This window comes from Eubalaena glacialis, chromosome 1 (assembly GCF_028564815.1).
Source record: "Eubalaena glacialis isolate mEubGla1 chromosome 1, mEubGla1.1.hap2.+ XY, whole genome shotgun sequence".
Taxonomy (NCBI): Eukaryota; Metazoa; Chordata; class Mammalia; order Artiodactyla; family Balaenidae; genus Eubalaena; species Eubalaena glacialis.
In genome coordinates this window covers 19,255,524-19,268,839 of record NC_083716.1, presented here as the reverse complement: position 1 = coordinate 19,268,839, position 13,316 = coordinate 19,255,524, and the positions used below count along the sequence as shown (strand labels likewise).

General features: G+C 32.9%; 1 protein-coding gene across 3 annotated transcripts in view; it reads left to right on the top strand.

Moving 5' to 3' along the window:
- SHOC2 (SHOC2 leucine rich repeat scaffold protein) overlaps window positions 1–8,092 on the top strand; it is a 99,566-nt gene extending 91,474 nt beyond the window's left edge. For all 3 annotated transcript variants that reach the window (XM_061193390.1, XM_061193399.1, XM_061193409.1), the window contains 4 exons: window positions 3,503–3,625; window positions 5,590–5,727; window positions 6,049–6,166; window positions 7,678–8,092. In XM_061193390.1, coding sequence (XP_061049373.1) covers window positions 3,503–3,625; window positions 5,590–5,727; window positions 6,049–6,166; window positions 7,678–7,886 — 588 coding nt within the window. In that variant the 3' untranslated portion in view covers window positions 7,887–8,092. The remainder of the gene's footprint in view (window positions 1–3,502; window positions 3,626–5,589; window positions 5,728–6,048; window positions 6,167–7,677) is intronic.
- Window positions 8,093–13,316: the final 5,224 nt, after the last annotated feature.

The following is a 13,316-nucleotide window of genomic DNA, read 5'->3' as shown; positions in this document are numbered from 1 at the left end:
AATATTTTCTCCTAACGGGTGATTTTTAGTTTCTTTTTACTTGTCTGTATTCTCTACAGTGAATGAGTTTCACATTTGTAATAAGAAAAAGGAATTTTATTGCAAAAGGAGGAAAGAAATGAAAAATGATTTGTCCAGTGATTTAATTTGTAGTGAACAAACTTTAGGCCCACAGGTAATAATTATTGGCCACATAACTAATTCATGGCTGAGGTAGGAATCCAGGAAGCCTAGATTTCCTGCTTTCAGGTATAGTGTTCTTTATATTGTATCATACTACATCCTTTTGTCTTTGATGAACCATTTCAAAATAATTGTGGTTCTTTAAACTACAGTCTAATTGTATAATTTTTAATTCTATGTATACTTCTTCATAAGTATATGTATCTTTTATAATTGTTTGGAAGTATATAATAAGTGAACCAGTGGAAGTTCAAAATAGTCTTATAATCTTAAACAAGTAAAATATACTGTTAACGAGTCTGGTTATATGAGGTTTACCAGTGGTAATGGCATGAGTTCTGAATGTTCAATTTGTAATACGAGGCTTAGACAGCAGTCCAGGTATTCATTTGGTTAAACATTTTCTTTAAAATAAATTTATTCATTTATTTATTTTTGGCTGCATTGGGTCTTTGTTGCTGCACGCGGGCTTTCTCTAGTTGCGGCGAGCGGGGGCTACTCTTCGATGTGGTGCGCAGGCTTCTCATTGCAGTGGCTTCTCTTGTTGCGGAGCATGGGCTCTAGGTGCACAGGCTTCAGTAGTTGCAGCACGTGAGCTCAGTAGTTGTGGCTCACAGGCTCTAGAGCACAGGCTCAGTAGTTGTGGCACACGGGCTTAGTTGCTCCGCGGCATGTGGGATCTTCCCGGACCAGGGCTCGAACCCTTGTCCACTGCATTGGCAGGCGGATTCTTAACCACTGTGCCACCAGGGAAGTCCCATTTGGTTAAACATTTTTATGGATATTATGTTATTGTAATATGTTAGCTTGGAAAAGCTTGCTGTTTTCAGTGAAATGATAAAAACTTTGCATAGAGCTTTGAAATTAATTTTTCTTCAAAATCGAGACAAATGGTTAACAAAACTTTTTCTTGAAAGAAGTCAAAATGATGCCTGGCATTCTCCTCCTCACATAAGCATCAGTAGTAAATTTTAATGAAAATACTTTATCGTGCTAATAACTATCAGTAGTTTGGGCATAGGTAGATAAGAAGTTTAAATAGATAATAAGTTTAAATATTATAATAAAAGAAAAACTTGGCTTTCAAATGGATGTTCTCTACTTGAGATTTCTCTTACGGATAATTTTGTGTAAAACGAGATCAGTAATTAATGTACATTGCAGAAAAAATTTTAAATACAGATGAACAAAAAAGGACATAAAATTTTTAAATTCCACTGCTGTTAATAAATCGGCATATATCATTGATACCCAACTGGGACAGGGAATACTGATGGTCCCATCTCAGTACCAAAATACCCCGAGCACACAACAGTGTGGTAAGAGTTGTTTTATAAGTGAATATGAGGAAGCGGGGAAAAAAACTAGTGAATCACTGGCATGTATTTCACTATTTTTTCTGTGTATAGCTATATCTAATTTTTAAATAAAATTAGAATCACAGTGTTTCATCATTTGTTTTTATTATTTAATGATAAGTATGTTTTTACCATCTTCTCGTATGGATTTTTAAAGTAAAATCATGGATACTTAGTGTTTTAATGATTTAATTTGCTGTCTTATTACAACTTTTTTCCTCTCCTACTTTATTGTTCAGCATCTCTAGAATTGCTGAGCTTATCTGGATTCCTTGTGGGCTATAGTTAGATATTTCTTCTTCCACTGTGCTCATGAACATTCAGATTTTATTCAGTGATTTCTAAACATTACTGTGAAGTGAGGAAAACATTATATTTATCATTGGGACCTTTGAAATCTCAAGTGTTCATCTGTATAGTGTGTTTTTCCATATCCAACACAGATAATCGCATAGGGAACAAACTTCTAGTTTAGACTTAAAAATAAAAAGCTAATTACTGTTTGAAAAACTTTGGAGGCTTAGAGTTTTTGTTCCTTTTCTTTTCTTTCTACTGGGTGGGCCAAAAGGTTCGTTCGGTTTTTTCCGTAAGATGGCTCTAGTAGCACTTAGTTGTCTTTAACTTCATTCAAAACAATTTTGTTAGATTGTATGTGACAGCTGTCATATCAGCGTGCATTTAAAAAAAGACTTATCAAAATTGGTGAATCTTTGTGTAGCCATTTTAATATTGAAGATGGAAGAAAAAAGCAACATTTTTGGCATATTATGCTTTATTATTTCAAGAAAGGTAAAAACGCAACTGAAATACAAAAAAAAGATTTGTTCAGTGTATGGAGAAGGTGCCGTGACTGATCGAACGTGTCAAAAGTGGTTTGCGAAGTTGCATGCCGGAGGTTTCTCGCTGGACGATGCTCCACGGTCAGGTAGACCAGTTGAAGTTGATAACGATCAAATCGAAACAATAATTGAGAACAATGAACGTTATATTATGCAGGAGATAGCTGACATACTCAGAATATCCAAATCACTCATTGAAAATAATTTGCACCAGCTTGGTTATGTTAATCGCTTTGATGTTTGGGTTCCACATAAGTTAGGCGAAAAAACCTTCTTGACCGTATTTCCACATGCGATTCTCTACTGAAACGTAATGAAAATGTTCCCTTTTTAAAACAAATTGTGACGGGCAATGAAAAGTGGATACTGTACAACAGTGTGGAATGGAAGAGGTCATGGGGCAAGTGAAATGAACCACCACCAACCACACCAAAAGCTGGTCTTCATCCAAAGAAGATGATGTTGTGTATATGGTGGGATTGGAAGGGAGTCCTCTATTATGAGCTCCTTCTGGAAAACCAAATGATTAATTCCAACAAGTACTGCTCCCAATTAGACCCACTGAAGGCGGCACTTGACGAAAAGCGTCTAGAATTAGTCAACAGAAAACGCATAATCTTCCATCAGGATAACGCAAGACTGCGTGTTTCTTTGATGACCAGGCAAAAGCTGTTACAGCTTGGCTGGGAAGTTCTGATTAATCTGCTGTATTCACCAGACATTGCACCTTTGGGTTTCCATTTATTTCGGTCTTTACAGAATTCTCTTAATGGGAAAAATTTCAATTCCCTGGAAGACTGTAAAAGGCACCTGGACCAGTTCTTTGCTCAAAAAGATAAAAAGTTTTGGGAAGATGGAATTATGAAGTTGCCTGAAAAATGGCAGAATGTAGTGGAACAAAAGGGTGAATACGTTGTTCAATAAAGTTCTTGGTGAAAATGAAAAAATGTGTCTTTTATTTTTACTTAGAAAACCAAAGGTGCTTTTTGGCCCATCCAATATATTTAGACATCAAAAAAGGGAATGACTTTTTCTGTTTAAGAATTCTCTTTCTATAGGGAGGTACATATGGAGCTTTGTTTTTGTGGTTTTACCTTGAATGCTTCTTTTTGTCTTTGTCAGGACAATCAGTTGACATCACTTCCCTTGGATTTTGGAACTTGGACCAGTATGGTAGAATTGAATTTAGCTACAAATCAGCTCACAAAGATCCCTGAGGATGTGTCTGGTCTTGTTTCTCTTGAGGTGAGTATAAAAGAGCATCTAGAACTCCTTAGACTCTTCCACAGTTTTCTCACTCGTGAAGTTTCCAATTAAACAATTTCTAAGTGTGTGAAGATCATAATTACTGGGGTTGGCCAAAACATTCGTTCGGGTTTTTCTGTAAGATGATACGGAAAAACCCGAACAAACCTTTTGGCCAACCCAATAGAAATGTTAGTGCTCTCGGGACTTCCCTGGCAGTCCAGTGGTTAAAACCTTGCGCTTCCAATGCAGGGGGCATGGGTTCCATCCCTGGTCTGGGAACTAAGATCCTATATGCCATGCAGCATGGCCATAAATAAATAGATAAAGTCCAGATTTAATCAGTTAAGAAAAAGAAAAGAAAAAAAAAAAATGTTAGTGCTCTCTTAAACATGCAGCCCTATTAGTATGATGAAGTATTGACTTAATCTGGGCTCAATGCTTTTGAATTACTCTTGCCCACTAAAAGTTGGTAGGTTTGAATGCTATAAAGTATCTTTGAAAGAAAGGGCCTCTAAAACTTAGCATCTTTTAGAACATAGTTTTTTTCTTAGCTCTGTTTAAGAATGCTGCACCATTGTCCTCTAAAATAATTAAGGGTTCCTCAGATGGGAATTCAGAACCCTTCATGTAATTCTGACCTACTTTTCCATCCTGAATACCCACCTCCTCTTTTATTTACTAACTAAATTTATTTTCTTTGTTGGCAATGTGTGCATATTTCTAGCTCTGTACCTTTAGTCTTATTGCTCCCAATATCTAGTATGCTCTCTTCTCATCCCCTTAAATTTTTCTTTTAAAATTATTTCTCATAGTTAAAGATCCATCTTCCTGTCACCTCCTCAGTCAAGGATGATTTCTCCTGCCTCTTGAGTTCCTAACATTTTCACCCTTTGATGAAAAAGTTTACTAATAGTAAATAAGTATTTCTAAAAATGTCCTCTGTATTCATGTTTTTAAAAAATCTAATTTCTCTATTCTTTTATTATTGTATTTAGTAAGGTGAAATAGTATGGTGTAGTGGTTAACAGCAGGAGCTTTGAAGCCAAACAGATCTGGGTACAGTTCCACTTTAACTCTCTCTATTTATGGATTTAACATGCCCAAGCTTCAGTTTCCTCAGCTGTGAAATGGGGATGATAGTATTCTCCTCATAAAGTTTTAGTTAGGATTAAATGCAATAATGCACATTTTTCATTTAGTATAGTGCAATGCAAATAGTAGTAAACTCAATAAATGATAGCTCAATAAATGATATCATTTTCTTGGTCTTACTGAATATGTTTACTTCACTATGTGTAGTATAACTTTGGGAGAAATAAGTGGGCATAAAAAATTAGCCAGAACTTTATATGGATCTTTCCATTTAGTGCTCTTTTCACTACCCCTGTACCCAGTATTGTTTCCCCACCTAACCCTCCCCCATTGTAACTTCTCTGGGAATAAGGACTATTATCTTCTTCAACCTTTTTTTTTTTCCTTCTTCAGGATATTGCAGGATGCCTTGCAATGTAATAAATTTTCTACAAATAATAACTGTAGTGGATTGATATGGGCAGTTTAGAAGTCAGTTGTTGTCTCCCTTAAATGATGGTTTATAAGGAGTTTTGAATAAAAATTGATTTCCTATTAGATACATATTTGTAACTATTCAGTATCAAAATACCATTAACTGTATGAATCTTAGTGCAAGTAGTTAATAATTTTGTATTTTTTGTAATTTAGTTAAAATTGAATTCTTTCCTTTTGCTTTTATTAGTTTTGTCTTAAACTATTTTGTTTCCAGTAACTATGGTGATTTTTTTTTAGAATAGTAAGTTTAATGTCTTGTTATATAATTAAACATTACCCTCAATATTCACTGTTTAGGAAATTAGCATTGCTTAATAAATTTTAAGCCACGCAATGATAATATATAATTCTGTTTTGTGAGCTGTCAAACATTATCAAAAATTTCTCTTTAGGTTCTGATATTATCAAACAATCTTCTAAAGAAGCTTCCCCATGGTCTTGGAAACCTTAGGAAGTTAAGAGAGTTGGATCTAGAGGAGAACAAATTAGAATCCTTGCCAAATGAAATTGCTTATCTTAAGGATTTACAGGTAAAACATTATCCTGATGATTTTATAGGTATATAATTAAAGTTTTTGGAATGCATTCCAAATTGCACATTATTCTTGGACCAGATAGATTTTCCTGTTATAGCATTAGGGCTGAATTTTATGTTCATGTAACCTATCTGCTTTTGTCTTCCTAACAAATGATATTTTTTGAAAGAAAAACTTATTTAGTGATTCTTATATTAGCCAAGCTAATTTCCATGTTTATTTTATTGGTTTAGTAGTTTAGATGTAGTTTTTTAAAATTTACATCAGTTATAGGAAATATGTATGTAACCGTCTTTTATTTTGTTAATCTTTTAGAAATTAGTCTTGACAAACAACCAATTAACCACTCTTCCGAGAGGCATTGGTCACCTTACCAATCTTACACATCTAGGCCTTGGAGAGAACCTACTTACTCATCTTCCTGAGGAAATTGGTATGAACCCTTTGGATACTTGACTTTGTGGTAATAATTTGCTTTTGTGTGTTCAAGCAGTATTTCAGATAAATATAACAAATCTACTATTTTTTTCATCTTAATCAGGTTACATCAGGCTCAGGATTTTTTTATAGAACACCAGTAGTGGTTGGTTGGTTGGTTGGTTTTGATTAGGTTTCCTCATGGGGTATTAGGGTTAATATTATATTTGACAATGTTTTAGCATACTTATATTTCAGTAGATTTAACCTCAATTTAGAAGAGTTATTTTTCTTCCAAATTTAAAAATTACACAAGCTTGAATTAAATTAGTAGTGTCTTATGCTGAAAGAACCTTCCCTTGTGAGGTTTTAGGATTGATATTAATATTTGAGAGTACTTTAGAATTTTCTAAGTGTTTTCATATCCATTATTTCATACTATCAATGTAAACACCTTAAATTTTAGGCAGTGTAAATTGCCTCATTTTAGAAAGAGAGTTAATTGATTAAGGTCCCATAGTAATTCTAAAATTAGTAATCCCATGTATTATATTCTCCCATCTATACCATGCTGTTTCAGAGGCACTATAGATTAGTGGTTAAGAATGGTTTTGGAGTAAAATAGACAATTCAAAATCTGGCTCTGCTGCTTATTGGTTTTGTGGCTTGGATAAGGTACAGAAACTCCCTAAGCTTCAAGTTTCCTACCTGTAAAATAAGGATAGTAGTAACTTCTCATAGAGTTGCTCTGAATAATAAATAAAATCTTAAATGTGAACAAATCCATTACCTAGTAACTGTTGTTTTTTATTAGTTTTCTACATACCACTATCAAATAATTATAAATTTTAAAGTTTAAAAATTGGAAACACATAAAGCAGCTATACACTTTTATTTCTAGTATGTTTATCCATCTGGCCTCATGCAATTGCTTGAAACATTTGCCTAGAAAGTATGAGTATCCTAAGACAGTCTAAGAAAAAATTTTAAAAGATTACGTAAATTGATTTTTGGCTTACTGTCAAATATGTAATAACTCTCTTAGCGAAAGATTTATACAAAGTAACAAAAACCTTTCACATGAGAAATTTATTACTAAGAGAGATTATCACATTTTCTCCAAGAGGAAAGTGAATATAGGCACTGACTGTATAATAAACTTATCTCTGGAATTTTGAAAAAATACACATGAATGCCAAGCTATCCCAAACAGAGTCTCTGGAGATGTAGTATATGTTTTTTCAAAAAAACTCCAAGCTTGAAAACCAACCATAAAGGAAGAGATTCTGATTTAATTGGTTTAGAGTGTGACCTGGACATCATGGTTTTTTTAATCTTCCCAGTTTATGTGAATATGCGGGAACGTTTGAGATCCACAGTTGTAGAAAGTTTTAAAACTAAGAGAAGAGAGTAAAAGGAAATGTGTGTTCAGTATGCATAATACCCAGGATAAGGATCATGCCCAGTTGAACTTTTTAAATAGTAATTAATTTTCTTAAAAAATAATAATTTTGTTTTTTAAAACAGGTACACTGGAGAATCTAGAAGAGCTGTATTTGAATGACAACCCCAACCTGCATAGCCTTCCCTTTGAGCTGGCTCTTTGCAGCAAGCTTTCAATCATGAGTATTGAGAACTGTCCACTCAGCCATCTTCCACCTCAGATTGTTGCTGGGGGTCCTTCTTTCATCATTCAGTTCCTAAAGATGCAGGGTCCATATCGTGCCATGGTCTGATACAAATCTGCTGGTCCCACACACTGTTCGAAAATAGACTGCCATTAATGTTTCATATCTATATCTGTATCTATTTATGTAGATATTGATATATTTGGCAGATTTATAAAGACTGCGTTATGTGTTTCTGCTAATAGAGGAATCATAGCCATTTAGATTTTTTTAAATTCTGTACAAAAGGCTTATATAAGTTTTCTTTGCTGAACTTGATGGATGTTTTCTGTTGTGTAATATGATATGCCAGTTTGCTTAAAACATTTGCCAACAAATTATGAAGTTATTAAATTTAAGGGCCAGAGGTAGTATAGTTAGATATACTTTCTCTTAGCAAAAATCCTGGGCAAACAATTTTGTTGCAACTTTTCATATATATTTTCCCCTTACCAATTGTCAGATCTTTATAGTATTATAGGCCCTGAAGGTATAATTTTTCTTTAACTTATTTTGAAATTTGAGATTTGAATTTTATATATTGTTTACAGTCAGAGTAAATCACTGGATTTTTTTTTTTTTTTTTTTTTTGGTTTTGATTTGCTCTGTTTTGATCAGTGAAATCTAGAGTTTATATCCTCTGCTAAAGAATTTGCATCAGCTGATTTAAATATTGAAAGAAAATTGCTTGTTGAAACAACTGGCAAAGTGAAAAGATACAGTCAGAAATTCTAGAATTCCTTTAATTATGTTTCTCTGATCAATTGTGAAGCAAAATATCTGAAGTGAGTCTTTGGGTTGTGGGGGGAGGGTATTGAGACCTCTTCTAGTATAAATATCTTAAGTTTGGGGGAACAGAAACTTGTAGTGTAAAGGAGTTTTCATTCCTGAAAGTTGCAGATCCACAAAAACTAACAGAATAATTTGGCAAAAAAAGACAAAGATACACATAAACACACATTCTATATATGTATATACAATGCTATATAGATATGTATTTATTATATCATAAACTACGATAGGTAACTTTAAGGATTTCTCCCTAGCCTTGTACAATGAAATGAATGTTTTTCTTTGAACACTGCAATATATGTATGTTTCAAGGTTATTTAACAGTGTACTATGGTTTTATATCTTGACTTGCCTTGTACATCTTTCAGTTCTGGAATATCTGCGTCTAAGCACAATATCTTCACACTGTGCTATATTGCTGCTGAACTAAATGCACTTTTCCCCACATGTGGAGTACTGGCTTCAAACAATTCAGTTCAGTACCATTGATTTCAATCTCATCTTTCCTTTTTTGGTAGTTGTTAATACAGTTACGGAAAAGAGCACATTGCATAGAAGCCATTGATAGTTCAGTGGAAGTTCTGTAAGATACGCATGTGCTATTTGGTATATTTTCTTTTGCTTTACTGCTTTTAAGCCTAGCAGTATTGTAAGTGTGTGCCCCTTATTACAGTATGCTTACTTTTGATAGTGTCAGTCTAGTCGATTTAATTATTGAAGAGACTCACAGAGCAAGTGCATTCTAGATATCATCCTAAAAAACACTTCCCATATAATGAATAACTATTATGTATAATTACATATTGCTGCTTGGTTTTCTTTTCTTTTTTTTTCTATTTAGATGGGCATTGTATTTTAAATAAAACCATTTTTGAAGTAAGGTTATAACATTAAGATAGAAATTTGGAGTGTTGTTTTGCTTTTCCTGGCACTCAAAATCAGGACTAAGTTTGAGGTTCAACCTGTAGTCGTAATTGGCAATTTTTTAAGGAGCAACTAAGAAATGGAAGGCAGGTAAAGATATAAAACCGTAGAATGCTTAAATGTGCTGTAAAACTATTGTAGATGTCACTGGATTTTACCAAGTAATATCCTTTCTTCTTTTTTTCCATCTACTGTGGCTTTTCAGTTAAAGTTGTGTTTATAAAAGGAATTTGTTTATTACAGCTCTACCTAGAGCTTGTGTGTATGTGTGGTTTTTAAAAATCTCATATCCAGGTGTGTTTATATCTTAAGATAATGGAACTTGAACTTTAAAGGCAGTAACCTAATGTCTTTTTTCTTTTTGAAAAAAATATGGGTATTGTTTCTTAAAAATGAAAATAGATATGGTTTTTAAAACATTTTGGTTCCCCTACCTTCATTTATGTTAGTTTGTAGCAGAAATGCAAAGTGATCACAGTCCTACATGTAGAAGTGATATAACAGGCAAACCATCTATAGCTGAGGAATTACATATATTTTTTTAAGATGCATAAAACGTGTCACATGTATGGCTGCCGCCTTGCGAGAACTCATGAATTTCATTACTTCTAACACAAAACTAAAATGGACTCTAATTTCTCAATTATCCTGTGCGATCAGGATATTTAATATTTAAGCAGTTTGAATATAGTAAGGGATATTGTTGAATGACTACATATGAGCTAATATTTTCCTAAAACTGCAGTGGGACTAATTGCCATGTCCAACAATTGTCCTTTTTTTTTTTTTTTTTAATTTGGTTTCTCTGTGAGGCTCAGTAAATAAAAATGTCGTAGAATGTTACACTGTAAAAACATTGCTCTAAACTTTGCTTTTTGTTAATATATATAGTAGCAAACTGACAATGTCAAACAATCCTTTTGTGGTAGTTTAATACTTTTAAAATCCCAAATGATTATTTCGTACAGAAAGAATTGGGAGATGCTAAGTAATTTATGGATTTGACGGATACAAATGCAAACAATAGAAGATAGAAACTCTTGCAGGAGAAAATACACATAAAATATTCATTTGTACTTTTAGTAAAAGGTGGATAATGCAATTGAAATGAGCTCGATAAATGTAATTACGTATTTCTAATTTATCTCACTGTAAAGCCTGAATCATTTAAAATAGATAAACTGTTATACATCACAATTTATCTAGTCTTTCTCTGATAACTTTTGTTATAACCTTTGCTTTTCATCTCAGTTATTGCTAAGCCATGCATAAATAGTGAGTCCAAATTTCAGCTTGCAGAATTTGTAATTGTTCATCAGTAAGAAAGGGTCGTGGTTAAAGTGTATAAAGTGGTACACTTTGAAATGGAAAGGGGGCTATCAATTGGTGTGTTGGGCCAGTAGCCATACATCAGAACTGTCTGGAAAACCAGGATATATGGTTATTCTTGCATGATTAAAAATTAAATGAAAGCAAATGACACAACCTAAAATAAGCAAAAGAATACGTTCCTGAAATTTTCAAATTTAACTAAAATAAATAACTTGTGAAGAAAGATTTCCTTCTGCCTATACCAGAAGAAGATGGTATACCACATATCTTTAGCTAGAACTTTTCTCTTGCCTTATTCTTTTGGTTGGTTTAGCCTTTAAGAGCCAATTTGGGGAACTGGAATACACATGACAATCTTTGGTTAATTATCAAATCTCAGAATTTAAATATGCAAGAGTTGTAATACTGATTTGGTATCTAAGGGAGTATCTTGAATGCTGTTATATTACAAAAATATTATGAGAATGTTTTATAAAACATCTCAGTACTCTGTTATTGAATAGAATGCCTTCTTAAACCTGACAACACTAATTCTAAGGAAACATTTGTGGGTTTAATTTTTAACTTTGAAATATAAGTTAAAATATAAATAAGGTTTGAATTTTTTTTTTTTAACTTTTAAAACTGAAGTTGGTCCTTAGTACCTTTTGAAAAAGTTTCTCTTTACACACTTGTTATCCTGTTGATAGCATACATTCTAAATGTAAACTGTTTTGAATGTAAATACCTGTTAGTGATTAAGACTTCAACTGGCAAGTAGTTTATAGCGTTTCAGACTGGGGGCTTTTTAAAGTTTGGTAGGAGGAATAGTGTCCACTATTGAAAGTAGTATGGGCAGGGCTATCACGTACGGGTTTTGCAGGTTGTGCAGCATACAACAACACTACATGTTGGGGGGATTTAGTCACATCATAGATTTGCATATTTATTATGATGGTTTTTCAGCAGATGGCAGTAAAGTGCCTTGTTCTAACAAAATCATGATATTATGTCAAATTTCTGATACATGGAAGTAAAGAGTCTTGAGGAAGGAGCATTTTCCCTCCTCATTTGCACAAATGGCACTAGGTGGGATAGTGGAGAGAATTTGATCTTCATGCAAATTATTAGAGCTCCATCCTAACAATCCTAATAACAAATAATATTTAAATGACATTAAAATCAGTTTATTTGTTATAGGTACTACTAAAAAGGCTCTTACTCTAAAAATCTAATTAGAGCCTATAGGTGCTTTATCAGTGACCATTATTATTTAGATTTCATATGTTATCTAATTTACCTTTTATCATTACTGGTATTATTTATATGGTGAATTTAACCTTCCACTGGTCTGATCAGGCTTAATATACAAATAACATTTGCATTAGTCATCTATACCACTTTTTTCATGATTTTGTAGAAATTATTTTTCAGTAAGTCTAGCTAGCTAGCTAGCACATAAAACCTCATTCCACTACCAAAGGGAATGTTTCATATATGGCTCAAAACATTTATTTTAATATTAGTCTTTAATAGAAAAGTATACTGATGTATATTTTTTCCTCATTTCGCACCTCAAAACTCATTTTTAACAGTTCAGAAAGTTACCTTGTAATTAAGAATGAAACTAAGTATTTTATATGATGATGTCTTTTGATTATATTTTAATCTGCATACCAGAACTTGTTTTTAATTAGATACATGATAATTTGCATAGTACACAGTTTACAGGGAATAGACAGAACACTACAAAAATGATACCTGAGAACAATATTTAACAGTTTTGACTTTTCTCCTAGTAAAAATCAGCCTTCCACTGATGTTTAACATGGTTTGTGCTATTCTGAGTTATGATTCAAGGCTAAAAGGTATAAACAGCCTTCAGAAAATGTACTTCTAACCTGATTTATACTGTTGATTATTTTGACTACATAAAAATTACCTTTTTTTAGTCAGTCATTAGTAGTAAGGTATTCAATATAAATAATGTATTTTTTAATGTTTTGCCATTGAATCTTTTAAGAAAGCTCCAATCCTATGTGTAACTGAAGTTGGACATGAAATCAGTCTTTGCAATGTCATTGAACCACAAGAATGTGGAACTAAGAGAAATGACTCTTCACTACCATTTAATCTTCTGGAAAACTTTAAAAAAGCAAATGGCATGCATAAGGTATACAAAAACAGATGCACAAAAAATGCAGCAAAGTATTTTGTGTGGTGAATAGTGACCTTCAACATTATTATATTGTTCATATTTACTGTTTATAAAATTCCAAACTTATAGGATTTTGGGGGATTTTTAAAAAACAGAGTATATAATGAATATATCCTATAATGAAGACTGTCCTATAATGGAGACATTGAATTATTAGAGGTAATTCCCCATTTTCTGAGCCTTCATTGAAGAAAATGCTTTTTGTTTTGTTTGTAACCTTTCATAAGCAAGTCTGCCATTTAAGATGCCTTGGT